At 42.2% G+C, this 17,278-nt stretch overlaps 2 protein-coding genes across 2 annotated transcripts; one reads left to right on the forward strand and one right to left on the reverse strand.

Annotated features, from left to right (window-relative positions):
* The first annotated feature begins 2,228 nt into the window (after positions 1-2,228).
* Positions 2,229-4,576, forward strand: LOC145428228 (uncharacterized). Its single transcript, XM_080300106.1, has 2 exons — positions 2,229-3,630; positions 3,751-4,576. The coding sequence occupies exon 1, from the start codon at positions 2,244-2,246 to the stop codon at positions 3,579-3,581; it is 1,338 nt and encodes a 445-aa protein (XP_080156232.1). The 5' UTR covers positions 2,229-2,243; the 3' UTR covers positions 3,582-3,630; positions 3,751-4,576.
* Positions 4,577-5,724: 1,148 nt separating this feature from the next.
* Positions 5,725-13,318, reverse strand: LOC113020276 (amine sulfotransferase-like). Its single transcript, XM_026164088.2, has 7 exons — positions 13,171-13,318; positions 9,767-9,915; positions 9,474-9,673; positions 6,869-6,995; positions 6,403-6,497; positions 6,127-6,298; positions 5,725-6,045 (listed from the first exon to the last, which is right to left on the reverse strand). Exons 2-7 carry the CDS (start codon positions 9,906-9,908, stop codon positions 5,936-5,938), a joined length of 846 nt encoding a protein of 281 aa, XP_026019873.2. The 5' UTR covers positions 9,909-9,915; positions 13,171-13,318; the 3' UTR covers positions 5,725-5,935.
* Between the last annotated feature and the right edge of the window lie 3,960 nt (positions 13,319-17,278).

Genomic DNA, 17,278 nt, shown 5'->3' on the forward strand with positions numbered 1-17,278 from the left:
GTCACATATTGACAGCGGCTCACCGATGCCAATGACATAATTACCCAGCTACATTTCTGAAAGAATGCAAAAGCATTGACATATATTTTTCCTTCCTATAATAGCCCGACGGGCAGGGCAGAGATAGATTTTGGTAGCCCGACTGAAAAAAATCGCTAGCCCCGGGACGTCGGGCTAGCGATATTGCGAGCCCTGTATCTGATTGAGGAATCACTCATCTTTGGAAAAGAGAGTTTATTATAGAGAAATGTCTCTTTCCAAAATAAAAGCTATACTATTCGCTTCTTCTGGGCTATATTCTCAGCAGCATATTAAACATATAAGGAGAATCATGTGCTAACAGCTGTCTAAATGACTCGGCTAAAGTTAGTAGCATGCTTGCTTGTTTTTTTTCTGCTTCCACTTGTCTTTGCACTAGGATGATGTCGGCGTAAATGTGCAGTCATATTCGTTGTGTTCCCACTAGTGCTTTCAGGTTAATCTCGTTGAAATGACCTTAACGCCACAACACGGCAAATCTCCGTTAACGAGCTACTGCCGATTGCCCCGTGCATGGGCCTAGACGGCCAACACGTTAACGAGCTAACTGCGCTAACACACTAGTTCCCACCCATGTAATTGAGCATTGCATGGCACATCCAACATACTGTTTTACTTTAGTCCATGACTCGCTTACCTTCAGGGTCATACGTCACATGAAAACCAAAATAATTCCAAACGCCAGATCTGAATGAGGGTGCGGGAGGTCCATGTTGCAAGGAGAGCTTAACTTCTGTCTCGCTAGCTTGCCCTGCGCTCTTCCTTCTGACGATGCTGTCTGTGTTGAGCGCTCAGTGAATCTGCGTTCGACTACTCCGCCTAGGCTGCCCTGTCGAGCCTAGGCGGAGTAGTCGAACGCAGATTCACTGAGCGCTCAACACACACAGCATAGTCAGAAGGAAAGTTGATAAAATAAATTACAAATTTTGTATTGTTCGATACATATGCGTACCGAACCGAAAGCACTGTATCGAACGGTTCAATATCGATACGAATATCGTTGCACCCCTAATATATATATATATATATATATATAGAAAGGTGCGACAAAGAAGGCGCATAAGAAATACAGCAAGATGTCCATACCTGAGGCCTTGGAAACTGCCAAGCAAAGACTCACAGCCTTGGCCAGCCGCTTGAGGAGGTACACCAGAGAGATAGAAGGCAGGAGAATAAACCAGCTGTTCTCCACAGAACCAGCAAAGGTGTACTCTCAGTGGCAAGGGAACAATAATAAGAGAACAGCACCACCAAGGCTGGAGACGGAGCAATACTGGAAGAGCATATGGGAGAAGGACGCAACCCATAACGGCAATGCTCAGTGGCTAGTGGATCTGAGGGCAGACCACAGCGACCTCCCTGAACAGGGTCCAGTAACCATCACAGTGGCAGATATCCAAGAAAGGGTCTCCAGTATGAAGAGTTGGACAGCACCAGGGCCCGACATGGTTCACGCCTACTGGCTAAAGAAGCTGACTGCACTCCACGAGCGTCTGGCAGCACAAATGAACCAGCTGCTAGTTAACGAGAGACACCCGGAATGGCTAACCGAAGGTCGGACGGTCCTGATCCCCAAGGACCCCAAGAAGGGACCGGTCCCCTCCAACTACCGACCAATAACCTGCCTCAGTACTACATGGAAGCTCCTGTCAGGCATCATATCGGCTAAGATGAACAGGCAAATGGGTCAATACATGAGTGGGACACAGAAAGGAATTGGCAAGAATACCAGAGGCGCAAAACACCAGCTACTGGTAGACAGAACAGTCAGCCGAGACTGCAAGACCAGACTGACCAACCTGTGCACTGCCTGGATTGATTACAAGAAGGCCTATGACTCAATGCCCCACAGCTGGATACTGGAATGCCTAGAATTGTACAAGATCAATGGGACCCTAAGAGCCTTCATCAGGAACTCAATGGGGATGTGGCGTACAACACTAGAGGCCAACTCCAAGCCCATAGCACAAGTCACCATCAAGTGCGGGATCTACCAAGGAGATGCTCTGTCCCCACTGCTGTTCTGCATAGGCCTGAACCCCCTCAGTGAGATCATTAACAAGACTGGCTACGGATACCGACTACGGAACGGAGCAGTTGTCAGCCACCTCCTGTACATGGATGACATCAAGCTGTATGCCAAGAATGAACGAGACATCGATTCACTGATCCACACTACCAGGCTATACAGCAATGACATTGGAATGTCGTTCGGACTGGAGAAGTGTAGTCGGATGGTAACAAAGAGAGGGAAGGTAGTCAGAACTGAGGGGATTGAACTACCAGAAGGCAACATTGCAGACATAGAGGACAGTTACAAGTACCTGGGGATCCCGCAGGCAAATGGGAACCATGAAGAGGCCGCTAGAAAGGCTGCAACCACCAAGTACCTGCAGAGGGTCAGGCAAGTCCTGAGGAGTCAGCTGAATGGTAAGAACAAGATCTGGGCCATCAACACGTACGCCCTGCCCGTGATCAGGTACCCTGCTGGGGTAATAGGCTGGCCAAAGGAGGAGATAGAAGCCACTGACATAAAGACAAGAAAGCTCCTTACCATGCATGGAGGGTTTCACCCCAAGTCCAGCACCCTGAGGCTGTACGCTAAGCGGAAGGAAGGGGGCCGGGGACTGGTGAGTGTCAGCACCACAGTCCAGGATGAGACAAGGAACATCCAAGAATACATTGGGAAGATGGCCCCAACTGACCGAGTGCTCAGTGAATACCTCAGGCAGCAGAAACCCAAGAAAGAGGAGGGAGACGAGGAACCGTCATGGAAGGACAGGCCCCTGCACGGTATGTACCACCGGCAGATAGAGGAGGTGGCTGATATCCAGAAATCCTACCAGTGGCTGGACAAAGCTGGACTGAAAGACAGCACAGAGGCACTAATCATGGCAGCACAAGAACAAGCTCTGAGTACAAGATCCATAGAGGCTGGGGTCTATCACACCAGGCAAGACCCCAGGTGCAGGCTGTGTAAAGATGCCCCAGAGACAATCCAGCACATAACAGCAGGGTGCAAGATGCTAGCAGGCAAGGCATACATGGAACACCACAACCAAGTGGCCAGCATAGTGTACAGGAACATCTGTGCCGAGTATAATCTGGAAGTCCCGAGGTCAAAATGGGAGATGCCCCCAAGGGTGGTGGAGAATGACCGAGCTAAGATCCTGTGGGACTTCCAGATACAGACGGACAAAATGGTGGTGGCTAACCAACCGGACATAGTGGTGGTAGACAAACAGAAGAAGACGGCCGTAGTGATCGATGTAGAGGTTCCGAATGACAGCAATATCAGGAAGAAGGAACACGAGAAGCTGGAGAAATACCAAGGGCTCAGAGAAGAGCTCGAGAGGATGTGGAGGGTGAAGGTAACGGTGGTCCCCGTGGTAATCGGAGCACTAGGTGCGGTGACTCCCAAGCTAGGCGAGTGGCTCCAACAGATCCCGGGAATAACATCAGAGATCTCTGTCCAGAAGAGCGCAGTCCTGGGAACAGCTAAGATACTGCGCAGGACCCTCAAGCTCCCAGGCCTCTGGTAGAGGACCCGAGCTTGAAGGATAAACCGCCCGCAGGGGCGTGCTGGGTGTTTATATATATACATATATATATATATATACACACACACACACACACACACACACACACACACACACACACACATATATGTATATATATATATATATATATATATATATATATATATATATATATATATATATATCATTCTTAGTTCCTTAACTGTGCACTACAAGGTGACCAGATCTTGCAGACTTTAGAAACCTGTTAGGTTTGTATGCAGTAAATAGGCCATTTAATTATTCCTAACCAGGCATATAATGTAAAGTCATTTCTGCATCTTTTATATACATTCTGGAAAAAGTACATTGTACAATATCTAGGACCGTTGTTGATTTCAATAAAATATTGTTGCATGTCAGCAGGGGTGGTCCTAGCCTGTTTGGTGCCCTGGGCGAACACGCCAACAAACTAAGTCTGTCAACGATCACGATTAACGCAATTAAAATTTTTAACGCAATCAACAAACTTTGGACAAATTGCCCGAAATGCGTCACTTTACAAACGGTGCCCCATAAGTAGGCATGATTAATGGGCAAAAGAGTGTATGTTCTGATGTTTTTGTTGATCTAGTGTTTTAGAAACTCATCCAAGTCTAAAACCACACAAAAGATACTGTCAAACTGTCACATGGCCAGGGGTGGATCTAGAGAACTTTTATGAGGGTGGCTTGGAAATCAAATTGGGTGGCAAAATCAAAGCCTTTGTTTTTAAGCATATATGCTGGTGTTACAAATGGTTAAAATGATTCAAATGCAGTAAGTATACAATGTTTCATACATATATAGTCTATAACTTAATTATTTTCTGTAACCCACATAATTAAACATTTCAGTTACATAAAATATGTGAATTTAGATTTTATGTACTGTATAGCCTGTATAATAAATAAATATGTAACCCAATAAGTATAAATTCCAGAAAGCTACACAACATGTGTGTGTGTGTGTGGGGGGGGGGGGGGGGGGGGTGTTACAAACACAAGTCTTAAACAACAAACAACTTAAGTTTCACACCTTTTTGTTAGAAAAAATCAAATTGCTACATGCTTAAATTTACACAAAATGTCAGAATCCTGCACTGTTATGAACTAAAATTTAAACCTAAGTTTTAAATGTTTTGTTGGGTTAACCCTATGGGGTCCAAAATACAATTGGCCATTTCTGACTACTTTTGATGTTACATTTGTATTTCACCTTTAAATTATTTTATTTATTTATTTTTATCTTGCCTCGCTTGGTATCATTCTTTTCAGCTTAACCTCACAAATGTAAGTACCATTAAAGAAATAAGATTATTTTATATTATTATTATTATTTTTTAATAGACTATTATCTTGCAATAAATTACGTGTTAAGAACCTGTATTGCACATATTAATTACATGATATCCAGTGGATGCTGTTTGCAGGTCTGAGGTTTGATTCTGTATCAGATTAAATAACGAAAGACTGTCTTCATGGCAAAAGTACATTTATGTCATGGTCCTGCGACCATGACTCAGTGACTTTGTGTTTGTGTTCTTTATTGTTATTATTCTCTTTATTATTCATGGGCTGTTTTGGGATGGTTTGTGTTTTGGGATTTTAGATACTGGGTTCTGGGTTTGTGCTCCCTCTATTGGTCCCTGGTGTTAGTGTTCCCCTGTCTCGTCAGGTTAATCGGGTCCAGCTGTGTCTCCCACCTGTGTGTAATTTCCCAGTGTCTCTCTGTGAACTTATGGTGTGTGTTACCTCTGTTCCTCGTCGCGTTGTCTGTGTTCATACCCTGTGAAATTCCCTGCGTGCTCTCCCTGCTGTTTCTCACTTCGATGTTCAGGTTTGCTACTCCTTGGCTTAGTTTCTCCCAGTTTAGTTCATCCTTAGTTCTGTTTGCCATCTCCACTTTATGTTTGGTATTGTTAATAAATCACCCTCACGTCTGAATAAGTGCTGCATTTGAGTCCTCCTTTCCACCCTTCACACGGCCGCTGACCCGAGCCGTGACAATTTATGTAAAAACATTTCTTATATTTGAAGGTCAAGGCTACTTTCAAAAGCAATGTAATTCAAAAACACAATTAATAGTTAGTGACTATTCAGACATTATGAGAATCCAAAGCACCGTGTACTGACTGATAAACATTTTATTAATGAACGTTGTTGATTTCTGGAATCATGATCTACATGACATGAATCCATCTTGGGTGAACAAACATTAATCTTTTGTTGATGTTTTTTTTATTATTTAAATAGCAGAAAAACACATTTTTATGGTTTTCTGATTAATGCACTTAATGATCAATGCTTTAAAAACTCCTGGGAGACGGGTTTCTCTGCTTATTCCCAGATGAACTTTAAAGGCAAATCACCAAGTTTCTCCCGAAGGACTTGATCCACTCTTTCACTCTGTGCAACAGTCAGTGTGTTCTTCCAGTCTCCAATCCGACCTGTAATGAAGAGAAAAGCACAAAACCTGATACCCTGAAGTCACATTTACCTGCACAGCAGCTGCAGGTCTGTTATGCTACCTTTGCGCAGGAATATTCCACTGAACTGCTCTGGCGGAAAATGCTGATAATTTGCTTTCGAGTCATTCTTCATGTTCTGAAATGTAGCTTTTTCCACAACTTGACTGATAGCAGCTTCAGTCAGGTTTTTCCCTAAGAAGTTGCAGATCTTCTTCACTGATCCTTTCAAGTCCTGAAAGAAAAGCAGGAACACAACAGAAAAAGAACCTTAAACTCTGCCAGATATTTTATTTGAGTTTCCTTAGGAACAACAAAAAATGCGAAGAAACATCTTACCAAAATCATTTCCTCGTAGGTCAGGAAGAGGATGTTGTACTGGTCTCTGTTTAAATACCACTCCCTGACGTGGTCAAACCAGGATGACGCAAAAACTGTGTAGTGGCATAATGCATCCAGTCATTTGGCATTGTCATTTAATTGAGTTCACATACAACCCTCATGTCAGAGGAGGAGCTCAAGTGTAAGCTCTGTAGTTACCTACAGCATGACTGCAGGCATGATCAGTCCCCCATGCTAATCATGCAGTGGTAGTGTGCCTCCGAATGTAGTACAGATTTTGTCAATGTGCTCAATCCGCACATGACACACACACACACACACACACACACACAAAACTGGAGTCGGTGCTAAATACTAGCACAGCACCACAAAATCACTGGGTACTAAAGCGCAGGCCCTCTAACAGAGGGTCCACACATAATGATGAATCAATTACTGATTACTATAAAGTGAGGAAACTTACCGTTTCCTGTTATGTACCACTCAAAAAACTGGTCAAAGCTCTCGGGAGTTTCCAGGTCTGCCAGGGCTTTGCTGAAGTGATAAAAAGACACCATGTTGTCCTTTGGATTCCTCATCAAATACACGATCTGATATATATTTTTAAAAAAATTGAGAATATTAACAGTTAGTTACTTAAATGTAAAAATTATAAAAGTCAATAGTTTAAAAAAAAAACAATTTAAAATTTAGGGTCAAAATTTGATTTCAAATAATATCTTTTAAAATATGTTTTAAAGCCTGTACATTTTTATAGCTCTTTTTCTCCTATTTCTACTTGATTTGATGAACCTCTTAGGCTACGTTCACACTGCAGGTCTTAGTGCACAATTCCAATTTTTTTATCAAATCTGATTTTTGTGTCTGCTTGTTCACACTACAAATAAAATGTGACAGCAAATGCGCTCTAGTGTGAACCCTCAAAGGGGCCTGCATGCGCAAAAGAAGACATCACACACAACACGCTCTGTTTAGACCCAGACCAAACAGTATTGTTTGACAGATGGTCCTTAATATAAAGACTTGTTTCGGACTTTACGTTTCCCAATTTTGCTTTAAGTTATAAAGTTATTTTGTTATTTACAAATGGCCTAATAATGATCCTTATTGCTGTTTTAGAGAGGAGCAATGCTTCAAAGGATAGGGATAGTTGCAGATTTCTGTCAGAATCTGCAGATTATACAGTACAAATAAAATGTTCACGTTTCTCCAACGTTGTATTCCCAAAAGTTTCACTGGATGGCCAGGAAGCGTTCACAATGTCTTCTTGGGCGCTGATAATTGGCATCTGTCTTGTGTCAGTGACGTAAAAGACGGATTTAATGCGACATGACCATTCAAACAGCAGTCGCTTTCTAAAACATCAGATATGTATCGGATTCAGTACCACATACGAAAGTAACTTAGGTCGGATTTGAAAATGTCGGACTTCTGCTGTTCACACTGTCATACCATGAACGGATATGGGTCGCATAGGGTCAAAAAAGTCAGATTTGATGCGCTTTCGCCTGCAGTGTGAACATAGCCTTACTCTGCAATGACCTCATTGTACGAAAGGAAAAGGACAAAAAAAATATACTGAAATAAAAACACAGAATTGCCAGTCTTGGTAGACGGAGATTGGTCCGCAGCCCGGCTCACACTGCACCCGACCCCTACGGTGAATCCTGCGGGTGGTGGGCCCGCAGGAAGATGGGCCCATGTCCCTTTTTCGGGCTGTGCCCGGCTGGGCCCCATGGACTAAGGCCCGGCCACCAGACGCTCGCCCTCAGGCACCCTCCCCAGGGCCTGGCTCCAGGGCAGGGCCCAGGTAACCCTATCCCGGGCAGGGTGAACTGCTCCCTCTCTGGTTTTTTCATAGGGGACTTCTGAATCGCTCTTTGTCTGGTCCCTCACCCAGAACCAATTTGCCATGGGAGACCCTACCAGGGATAGCCCTGGGATCCTTGGGACACACAAACCCCTCCACCACCGGAAGCCCACCACCATGGGGCGATCGTGGCTCAAGAGTTGAGAGTTGGGAGTTCGCCTTGTAATCGGAAGGTTGCCAGTTCGAGTCCCGGCCCGGACAGTCTCGGTCGTTGTGTCCTTGGGCAAGACCTACCGCCTACTGGTGTTGGCCAGAAGGGCCGATGGTGCGATATGGCAGCCTCGCTTCTGTCAGTCTGCTGTGGGTACAACTTTAGCTTGCCTCCACCAGTGTGTGAGAGTGTGTGTGTGAATGGGTGGATGACTGAGTGTGTAAAGCACTTTGGTCCCCTAGGGGGGACTAGTAAAAGCGCTATACAAATGCAGGCCATTTACCATTTACCACGATAAGGTGGCGATTCGCGGGCATGTCGCACCGGGAGGAGGCCCCGGGGTAGACCCAGGACACGCTGGAGAGATTATATCTCTCGGCCTTGGTTTTCCCCCGGACAAGCTAGAGGAAATGGCTGGGGAGAGGGAGGTCTGGGCTTCTCTGCTTGTTCTGCTGCCCTCGCGACCCGGACCCCGGATAAGCAGAAGAAAATGGACGGATGGAAAAACACAGAATTATTTAAAATAAAACAAATGCTAGTGCTAGCTTTTTGGACCTGGAACCACGTGTTTGTGCAGAAGTCTATGATAAAAATGACCCTCAGATTCCTTGATTTATGATCCCATTACAAAATTGTGTTAGAGGCTCATTGTTTTAAGTCTCACTTGCTTGGGGCACCCTATACACTGTCAAACAACATTTGTTTTGAAAATAATTAAAGATCAACCACTCTATTTTCATTTGCTAGGATTTGCTGGTTTGTAAAAGCTACCAAGTGTCAAAGTGCAAGTCCCAAAAAACTGGACTTCAGTGACCAATAGGTAACATCACAAAAATGTAATTAAACTTAGCAAGTACAAATCTAATTTAATTTGCTCTATTTTTGCAAAAAAAAAAAACAGAAGAAAATTGAGCTAAGTGGATTGCGGCGCAGAGAGGAGAGGGCAGCATCTATTATGTGGGTTACAGTTGCTCCAAGAAGAAATGGTAAAAATAGCAACAGTAACAGACTAAACTCTAAACAATACATTATGTTACAGGTACTGACTTTTGCCTTCTTCTCCTTCACTCCTGGAGGCATGATGTGTTCAGGGAGATGCGAGGCGAAGAGTCGTGGAGAGGGAAGAAGAGTGTATTCAGCCATCTTGTACTCCAGCCACGGCATCCTCTCCTTGTTGTTTGAATATTTAGTCTGATTCCCATCCAGTTCGTGGATGGAAATGATGATCTGCTGAGCCCATACAGTGCCTGATGTGGGGAAAGACATTAGAGGTGATCAGTGGATCAGTCTGGCCAGCACAAAACAGCAAATATAAATAATGTATGAAATTTTTCACCAACCTGATTTTGGATAAGTGACAAGGAAGACATCACTGTCTTTTATTTCAAAACTCTCAAGAGAGTCTATGTACTCTGGAGTTGTAAGACTGACCACAAAATTGTAGTTTTTATGCTTGAAAACACGGTCTCTGATCTGCTCCATACTGGTTCTACATAAGACAGATAAAAAAATATACACAGGAACGAAAAATCTGTGAGTCACATGGTGTTTGTTGATGCTGGGTGAGCAGTGTTGGGGAGTAAGGGAATACTCTGATTTTGATTGCTGGAAACCCAGACAAAAGGTGCAATAAGAAGCTCTAATGTAAGCGTCCTGTTAATGTTGGTGGCGTCAGTTACACAATGGACCCAGAGCCAGAATAACAGGGCCAGCAGTGAACGGGCATGAATGGTTTTCTTACTTGGAAACTAAAACACCACTTCATAAAAAGAAAGGGATGGGCGAAACCTCAGTATCTTTGATGTATTATTGCTGTGTGATTTTTATTACAATTACTGAATGCTACTCGCCACCAAGCTAACATTGTTAGCTGGCGTTAGCTGGCGTTAGTTCATAGACTGCATAGACTTGATGGAAAGCAACCTGCTAGCTGCAAATAATCATGTGCAGTTCCACATGATTATCAACAGAGAAAAAGAAAACATATTACTGATACAGAAATAGTTTCTATACGAGATCACTGCAAAAAGTGCAGCCTTGCCTAATGTGTCCACCATACTGTTACTCATTTTATATTAAGATTTTGAAAAAAATCTAGTTAGTATTGATATGGTGAGTGGCCTTCAGTAAAAGTAAAAAAAAAAAAAATCACATAGCAATAGTTCAGTGTAGTTGTAAAAAACATAACGATATATTAAGTAATCCAAAGTATTCAGAATATGTTACTCTCATTGAGTAACAACAGAATACCTTACAAAATACATTTTGGGGCATGTATTCTGTAATCTGTAGTGGAATACATTTTAAAAGTAACCTTCCCAACACTGTGGGTGAGGAACCAGACGAAGAGCAATAATATACCTCAATAACTGTTTTTGACTGTTTATTATCAATTTGCACACCACTGATTCATACACCCTTTTAATTTTGCATTTTCTACATTTTAATTTTATACTTAATTTTGAATTTTACTTTATTTTTGTATTTTTAGTGATCCGGAATTGCACAGCAATAAACATTTCACTTCATGTTGTACTGTGTATGTATTTTAATTTGAATGTGAGCTGTCATACGAGCCATTCGGTCCTTATTCGATCCTTATGCAACCATTGCAAGAGCTTCACTGTGTTACATGCCATGATACGCAGCCCTGTTGTTTTTCTGTAGCTCTTATCTTTCAGGTGTCAGGCCTCCACCTAATAATAATAATGGATACTTTATTGATCCCCATGGGGAAATTACTTGTTTTTCCTCTGCATTTGACCCATTCACTCAGTGAAGCAGTGGGCAGCCCACTAAGCAGGCGCCCGGGGAGCAGTGTGTAGGGACGGTACCTTGCTCAGGGGTACCTCAGGGTAGCCGCTAAGTGGATTCGAACCGCCGACCTTGCGATCATGGGGCGACCACTTTACCTACTGAGCTATCCCTGCCCCCACCTATTGGCCAATTCAAAGTAAAATGGCACGTGTCTATTGGCATGGGGCGGCAGACCTTTTTGTCAAGCAGCTAGGCAGGCCTTTTGTTTTGTTTATTGTTTTATTTAGACTTTAGGGAGAGTGTTGGCCTCTTTTCATTTTGTGAATTTCTTTGATTTGGCTCAACCGCCTGGTCCTCCGCCCCCGCATTTTTTCTTTTGTCAAGTATTTTATTGTCAAGGCATGGTAAATGATGAATAAATCCTGTCTGACTATTAACCTCGCTGTTGTCCCTCTCGTTCATTAGCTTAGGTTGTCTGATGTTGCCCCCACCATGGTGGTGAGGGGGGGAGGTAACAACTGGCAATAAGTCAGACTTGTTCCGGTGGCTGTTTGACTCTGCCACAGCTGCGTTTTGTCACTGATTATTTTCATAGTTTTATGGGGAAAATATGTGCTGCTCTCAGCTAATAGGTTTCCTAACCTGTAAGACCAAATTGCCCTCTTTTGGTCTGTTTGATATCTGACTCATTCAGTGTGAAAGAAAGTGCTGCGGTATTTTGTTAATGGCATGCACTCTGCTTTTTTTTTTCGGTAAAGATCTGCCCTAGCAGATGCACAACACACATAGCCAGTAGCGGTTTTAGATACGGGCGACACGGGCGGTTGCCCGAGGTGGCATCGTGGTGGGGGGCGGCATCACAGGCATCGGCAAAAAATAAAATAAAATACTCGTACTCATGCTGCCCCGACGTCATGCCAGCGCATATTGGGAATGGCATAAGCACCGATCGGTTTTCTATCGCCCATTTGCTGGGAGTAAGGGCGCCCTTCGTTTGCGAGGTGCGCCTGCTGCTTGCGGTGCAGAGAGGAGAGGGCAGCATCTATTATGTGGGTTACAGTTGCTCCAAGAAGAAATGGTAAAAATAGCAACAGTAACAGACTAAACTCTAAACAATACATTATGTTACAGATTTTAATATTAATTAGTCATTGTCAATTGTTGATTTGTCCTGTTCTCATTGTATGACGAATTATGATGGCTGTTTGATAGCCGTTTGCATACTATGCATACTCTCTCTCTCTTCATGTGTGTGTGTGTGTGTGTGTATACACCAGTTTTATGTTACAATCCTTAATAGGTTTTGTGTGTGTGTGTGTAGGAGGAGGGGGGGGAGGGGGTGTTCGCCCAGGGCGCCAAACAGGCTAGGACCACCACTGCACATAGCTCATGGTTCTGTTTCTATATATTGCAGATGTTGCAGTGGTTTAGGTATATCGAGGTCTTGTTCACAAGTGAGTGGAGAAAATGAGTGGGAGATCAACAGACGGATTGGTGCTGGGGCTGCAGGGATACAGACACTGTACTGGTCAGCTGTGGTGAAGATAAATTTACCAACCGATCAACATTCCTACCCTCACCTATAGCCACAAGCTTTGGGTAGTGACCAGAAGAATGAGAATACTGACTCAAACAGCATAAATGAGCTTTTTCCCTTAGACATAGGGTGAGGAGTTCAGCCATCCAGGAAGGGCTCAGAGTAAAGCCACTGCTCCACATTGAAGAAAACAAAAACATCCCTAATAAGAGGACTATAGCATCCCAAACAGCAGGAATTAACAAAACATCATCAGGCATTTTGCACATGTAACTCATGTAACAGGTGCAGAGGCTGCAGCCGGTTTAATATAAGATGTAATTCTTGCGGTTTTGGCCTGCAACCTTGGAAATTCTGCCTTCCAGGGACCTTTCATGACAGTAATTGCAGGCATTGGTTTTATCAGACTTTTATCAAGCTTAGAATCGAATTTAAATGAACGAACCTTACCTTATCTTGAGTGATTTTCCAAAACAACCGAACCAGAACCTCTCCTCACACTGTCTGCTGTCTTTACTTTGCACGCTGGAATATTACTCTCACGGAAGAGTGCAAACTCATGTGCTGGTGTTCCAGATTAACTGGTGTCACAGATTAACTGGTGACGGTTAAACAGATGTGTAGTAGATAACAAACCAGGAAATAAACAGTTAATATTTAATCTGTGACATTTGTCAGGTTAATTGTGTGGTGGCCCACTAGAGGGCTCCACTCAGACCCTGATCTTCAGGTGCACTGTCTAAAGCAGCGGTCCCCAACCCCCGGGCCTCGGACCGGTACCGGGCCGCGAGAGTTGAGGCTCAGGTGTGAAATGTATGGTTTTCAGGGTTTTTATCGGTTTTCAGCGTTATTTTGTTATCGTTTTTATCGTTAACTCTGTTTTCCTGGGTCTTTTCAAGTGTGTTATGAATAAATCTTCTTTTTTTCGGTACCAGTACTAGTTTTATTTTGTTGTATTTATCCGCGACACCTTAAAGGCCAGTCCATGAAAATATTGTCGGGCATAAACCGGTCCGTGGCGCAAAAAAGGTCTGGCAGCTCTAATTGCAGCAAAAGGTGGTTCTACAAAGTACTGACTCAGGGGGCTGAATAATTACGCACACACCACTCTTCAGTTATTTATTTGTAAAAAATGTTTTGAATCATGTATGATTTTCCTTCCACTTCTCACGTGTACACCACTTTGTATTGGTCTTTCACGTGGACTTCCAATAAAACTGATTCATGTTTGTGGCTGTAATGTGACAAAATGTGGAAAAGTTCAAGGGGGCCGAATGCTTTTGCAAGCCACTGTATTTTCAGATTGTTTCTATGCTTTGTTGGTTTCAACCTTTGACTCAACCTGGCTGTCACTGTGCACATGTCCTTTAATGAGTCACAGTGGTTTTAATGATTTACACTGAGTTACTAAATTGTAAATTGTGTTTAACATGGATGACTGAGAACCTTCACAGACATGATTAAAACTGTTCAATGTTTTGCAAAAAAGAGTGATTTATTAAAAAAGCTTAGGACACTGAGAATGTGGTTCAGAGAATGGGAAGTGTTTTAACATTTCAGATAAACTGTGGCTAAGGAGGATTTGGAGTAAATTATTTCAGTAATTCATATTAATTGCTATTTAATGTAAATTACACTTAGCACCCAAAAACAGTCTAACATTGCTCCTAATGTGACTATGATAATTGCAATTATGAGTGTTTATTAAGTAGCCCACTAGAGGGCTTCACTCACACCCAGTGTGGAGGAAGTGTGTTGCTGTGTTTTGTGGCGCGATGTGTTCAGTTGATGTTTTTTTTTTCTTTCTTTTTTCTTAACTTTATTTATCACATTTTAGACATACAGTCAAGTAAAACAGGAATCACATAAAAGATGACATTGTGGTAGTACAATGAGGAACAGAGAGAGGGAAAAGGACAGTGAGACAAAAGTGAGTACAAAAAATAAAATAAATTAAGGGGAACATAAATAAACAAAAGTTTGCAAGAGCCAAAATCAAGTTAGCACTTTCAGTCGGTTATAGATGTTAACAGTCTTGAGAGCCTTAGTGTTTTTTGATGAGGAGATTGTCCTTATATATTGTGCAAGTTCCATTTTTAATACAAGAAGTTCAGGCTTTCTGCCGAGGACTTTGCTTTTGTGTATATGAAATTTTGCCAAAAATAAAACCAAATTTATAAAGAAGAAAGCATCATTGTCCTTGTCTTTAAAATTATAATAGCCAAAGATAACATCCTTATAGTATAGTTGAAGATTAGGGAGAACAAAGTCAGTAATAAACTTGTGGAAATCCTTCCAGAATTTACATGTAAATTTACATGACCGAAACAGATGAGAAACTGTTTCAGGTTGCTCTTGACAGAAGGTACAATTTACATTTATTTCAGCCATAAATTTTGGACAAATATTGTTTGGTAGGGTAAAACCTATGAATCAACTTAAAGGAAATCTCTTTAATTTTGTTTGTTAAGAAAAACCTTTGTGGTAAAGTCCAAACTTTTTTCCATTCAATATCTGTTACAAAATTGGCCCAATAAAATATGGTTGATGGAACAGAGACCATTGCATCCTGAAAGAGAGATCTTATTTTGGTATTTATAGACTTATGAGAGGAAAAGCAAACATTGCCAAGAGAAGAATGTAACACATCCGGGGGAGTAACCTGTAGTGGAGCACTGTGGGAGCATCTGTGTAACATGGACAGACCAGATGGAATGGCATCGAACACTATTGAGAATTCTTTAGGCGTTATCGGTACATTGTATCTCCTGAGGAACTCAGAGTAATTATATAAGAGTCCATCTTCTCTAAATAACTGACTAACCAAGATTATTCCATTATTAAACCAGTTATTTTAAAAAAGAGTTTTATTTTTATTAATAATATTGCAGTTATTCCAAATAAAACAGTTTTGTGGAGAGAAATTGTGTTTGTAAATCAGCGCCCATGCCAAAAGAATTTGTTGATGAAAGTGAGAAAGTTTCAGTGGTATTTTTGGAATACTGTAATTGCAGAGCAGTAGGAAGTTAAGGCCGCCTAAATTAGAGAACACATGATGTGAGATAAAGTTCCAGATAGAAGTGGGATTTTTTTAAATACTTTTTAATCCAGTTTATTTTAAAGGTGTTGTTAAGAGCACCGAAATCAAAAAAATTTATACCTCCTTTATCATATGAATTTAAAGCTACTGATTTACGCAAGTAGTGAGTTTTATTTTTCCATAAAAAATTGTATAATAATTTGTTAATTGACTTACAGGTTGTGACTGGGCAGCATAGGTTAGACGGGAGATACCTTCAGCCTTCGATAGTTCAGTTGATGTTGGAGAGGAATAGGGCTTTGGAGTTGACGTCACGCCGCAGTGCATTGTGGCGCCCAGACGCCAAGAGACGGTACTTTGAAAAAATTGTGTGCATCGGTAATGTGGACCCGTATGACATAAGGAAGTGGAGTGGAAACCCAGATGACCTACCGCCGTTGTCCTATCCCATGTCACCATTACTGGATACACTGCAGGACCACAGCAAGGCAGTGAGTTTGTTTGGAATAGAAAACTATTACACCAACTACACTACACAGTCACCCACATTACCCCAATCCCTGGCGTGTTTACACAACAGAGACGCTGAGTCCCTTGGCCTTCCTGATCTTCAGGTGCACTGTCTAAAGCAGCGGTCCCCAACCCCCAGGCCTCGGACCGAGAGTTGAGGCTCAGGTGTGAAATGTATGGTTTTCAGGGTTTTTATCGGTTTTCAGCGTTATTTTGTTATCGTTTTTATCGTTAACTCTGTTTTCCTGGGTCTTTTCAAGTGTGTTATGAATAAATCTTCTTTTTTCCGGTACCGGTACTAGTTTTATTTTGTTGTATTTATCCGCGACACCTTAAAGGCCGGTCCATGAAAATATTGTCGGGCATAAACCGGTCCGTGGCGCAAAAAAGGTTGGGGACCGCTGCCCTAAAAGACTGGCAGCTCTAATTGCAGCAAAAGGTGGTTCTACAAAGTATTGACTCAGGGGGCTGAATAATTACGCACACACCACTCTTCAGTTATTTATTTGTAAAAAATGTTTTGAATCATGTATGATTTTCCTTCCACTTCTCACGTGTACACCACTTTGTGTTGGTCTTTCACGTGGACTTCCAATAAAACTGATTCATGTTTGTGGCTGTAATGTGACAAAATGTGGAAAAGTTCAAGGGGGCCGAATGCTTTTGCAAGCCACTGTATTTTCAGATTGTTTCTATGCTTTGTTGGTTTCAACCTTTGACTCAACCTGGCTGTCACTGTGCACATGTCCTTTAATGAGTCACAGTGGTTTTAATGATTTACACTGAGTTACTAAATTGTAAATTGTGTTTAACATGGATGACTGAGAACCTTCACAGACATGATTAAAACTGTTCAATGTTTTGCAAAAAGAGTGATTTATTAAAAAAGCTTAGGACACTGAGAATGTGGTTCAGAGAATGGGAAGTGTTTTAACATTTCAGATCAACTGTGGCTAAGGAGGATTTGGAGTAAATTATTTCAGTAATTCATATTAATTGCTATTTAAT

The sequence above is a fragment of the Astatotilapia calliptera genome, chromosome 4, assembly GCF_964374335.1.
Source record: "Astatotilapia calliptera chromosome 4, fAstCal68.1, whole genome shotgun sequence".
NCBI classification, from domain to species: Eukaryota; Metazoa; Chordata; class Actinopteri; order Cichliformes; family Cichlidae; genus Astatotilapia; species Astatotilapia calliptera.

Bases quoted from the DNA above. Each gene is read 5' to 3' on its own strand.
- LOC113020276 (XM_026164088.2), bottom strand. From the start codon at position 9,908: ATGGAGCAGATCAGAGACCGTGTTTTCAAGCATAAAAACTACAATTTT. The intron at 9,674-9,766 runs GTTGGTGAAAAA...TCCCCACATCAG, and splicing joins TGTCACTTATCCAAAATCAG to GCACTGTATGGGCTCAGCAG. The intron at 6,498-6,868 runs GTAAGTTTCCTC...GCCACTACACAG, and splicing joins GTGGTACATAACAGGAAACG to TTTTTGCGTCATCCTGGTTT.
- LOC145428228 (XM_080300106.1), top strand. From the start codon at position 2,244: ATGTCGTTCGGACTGGAGAAGTGTAGTCGGATGGTAACAAAGAGAGGG.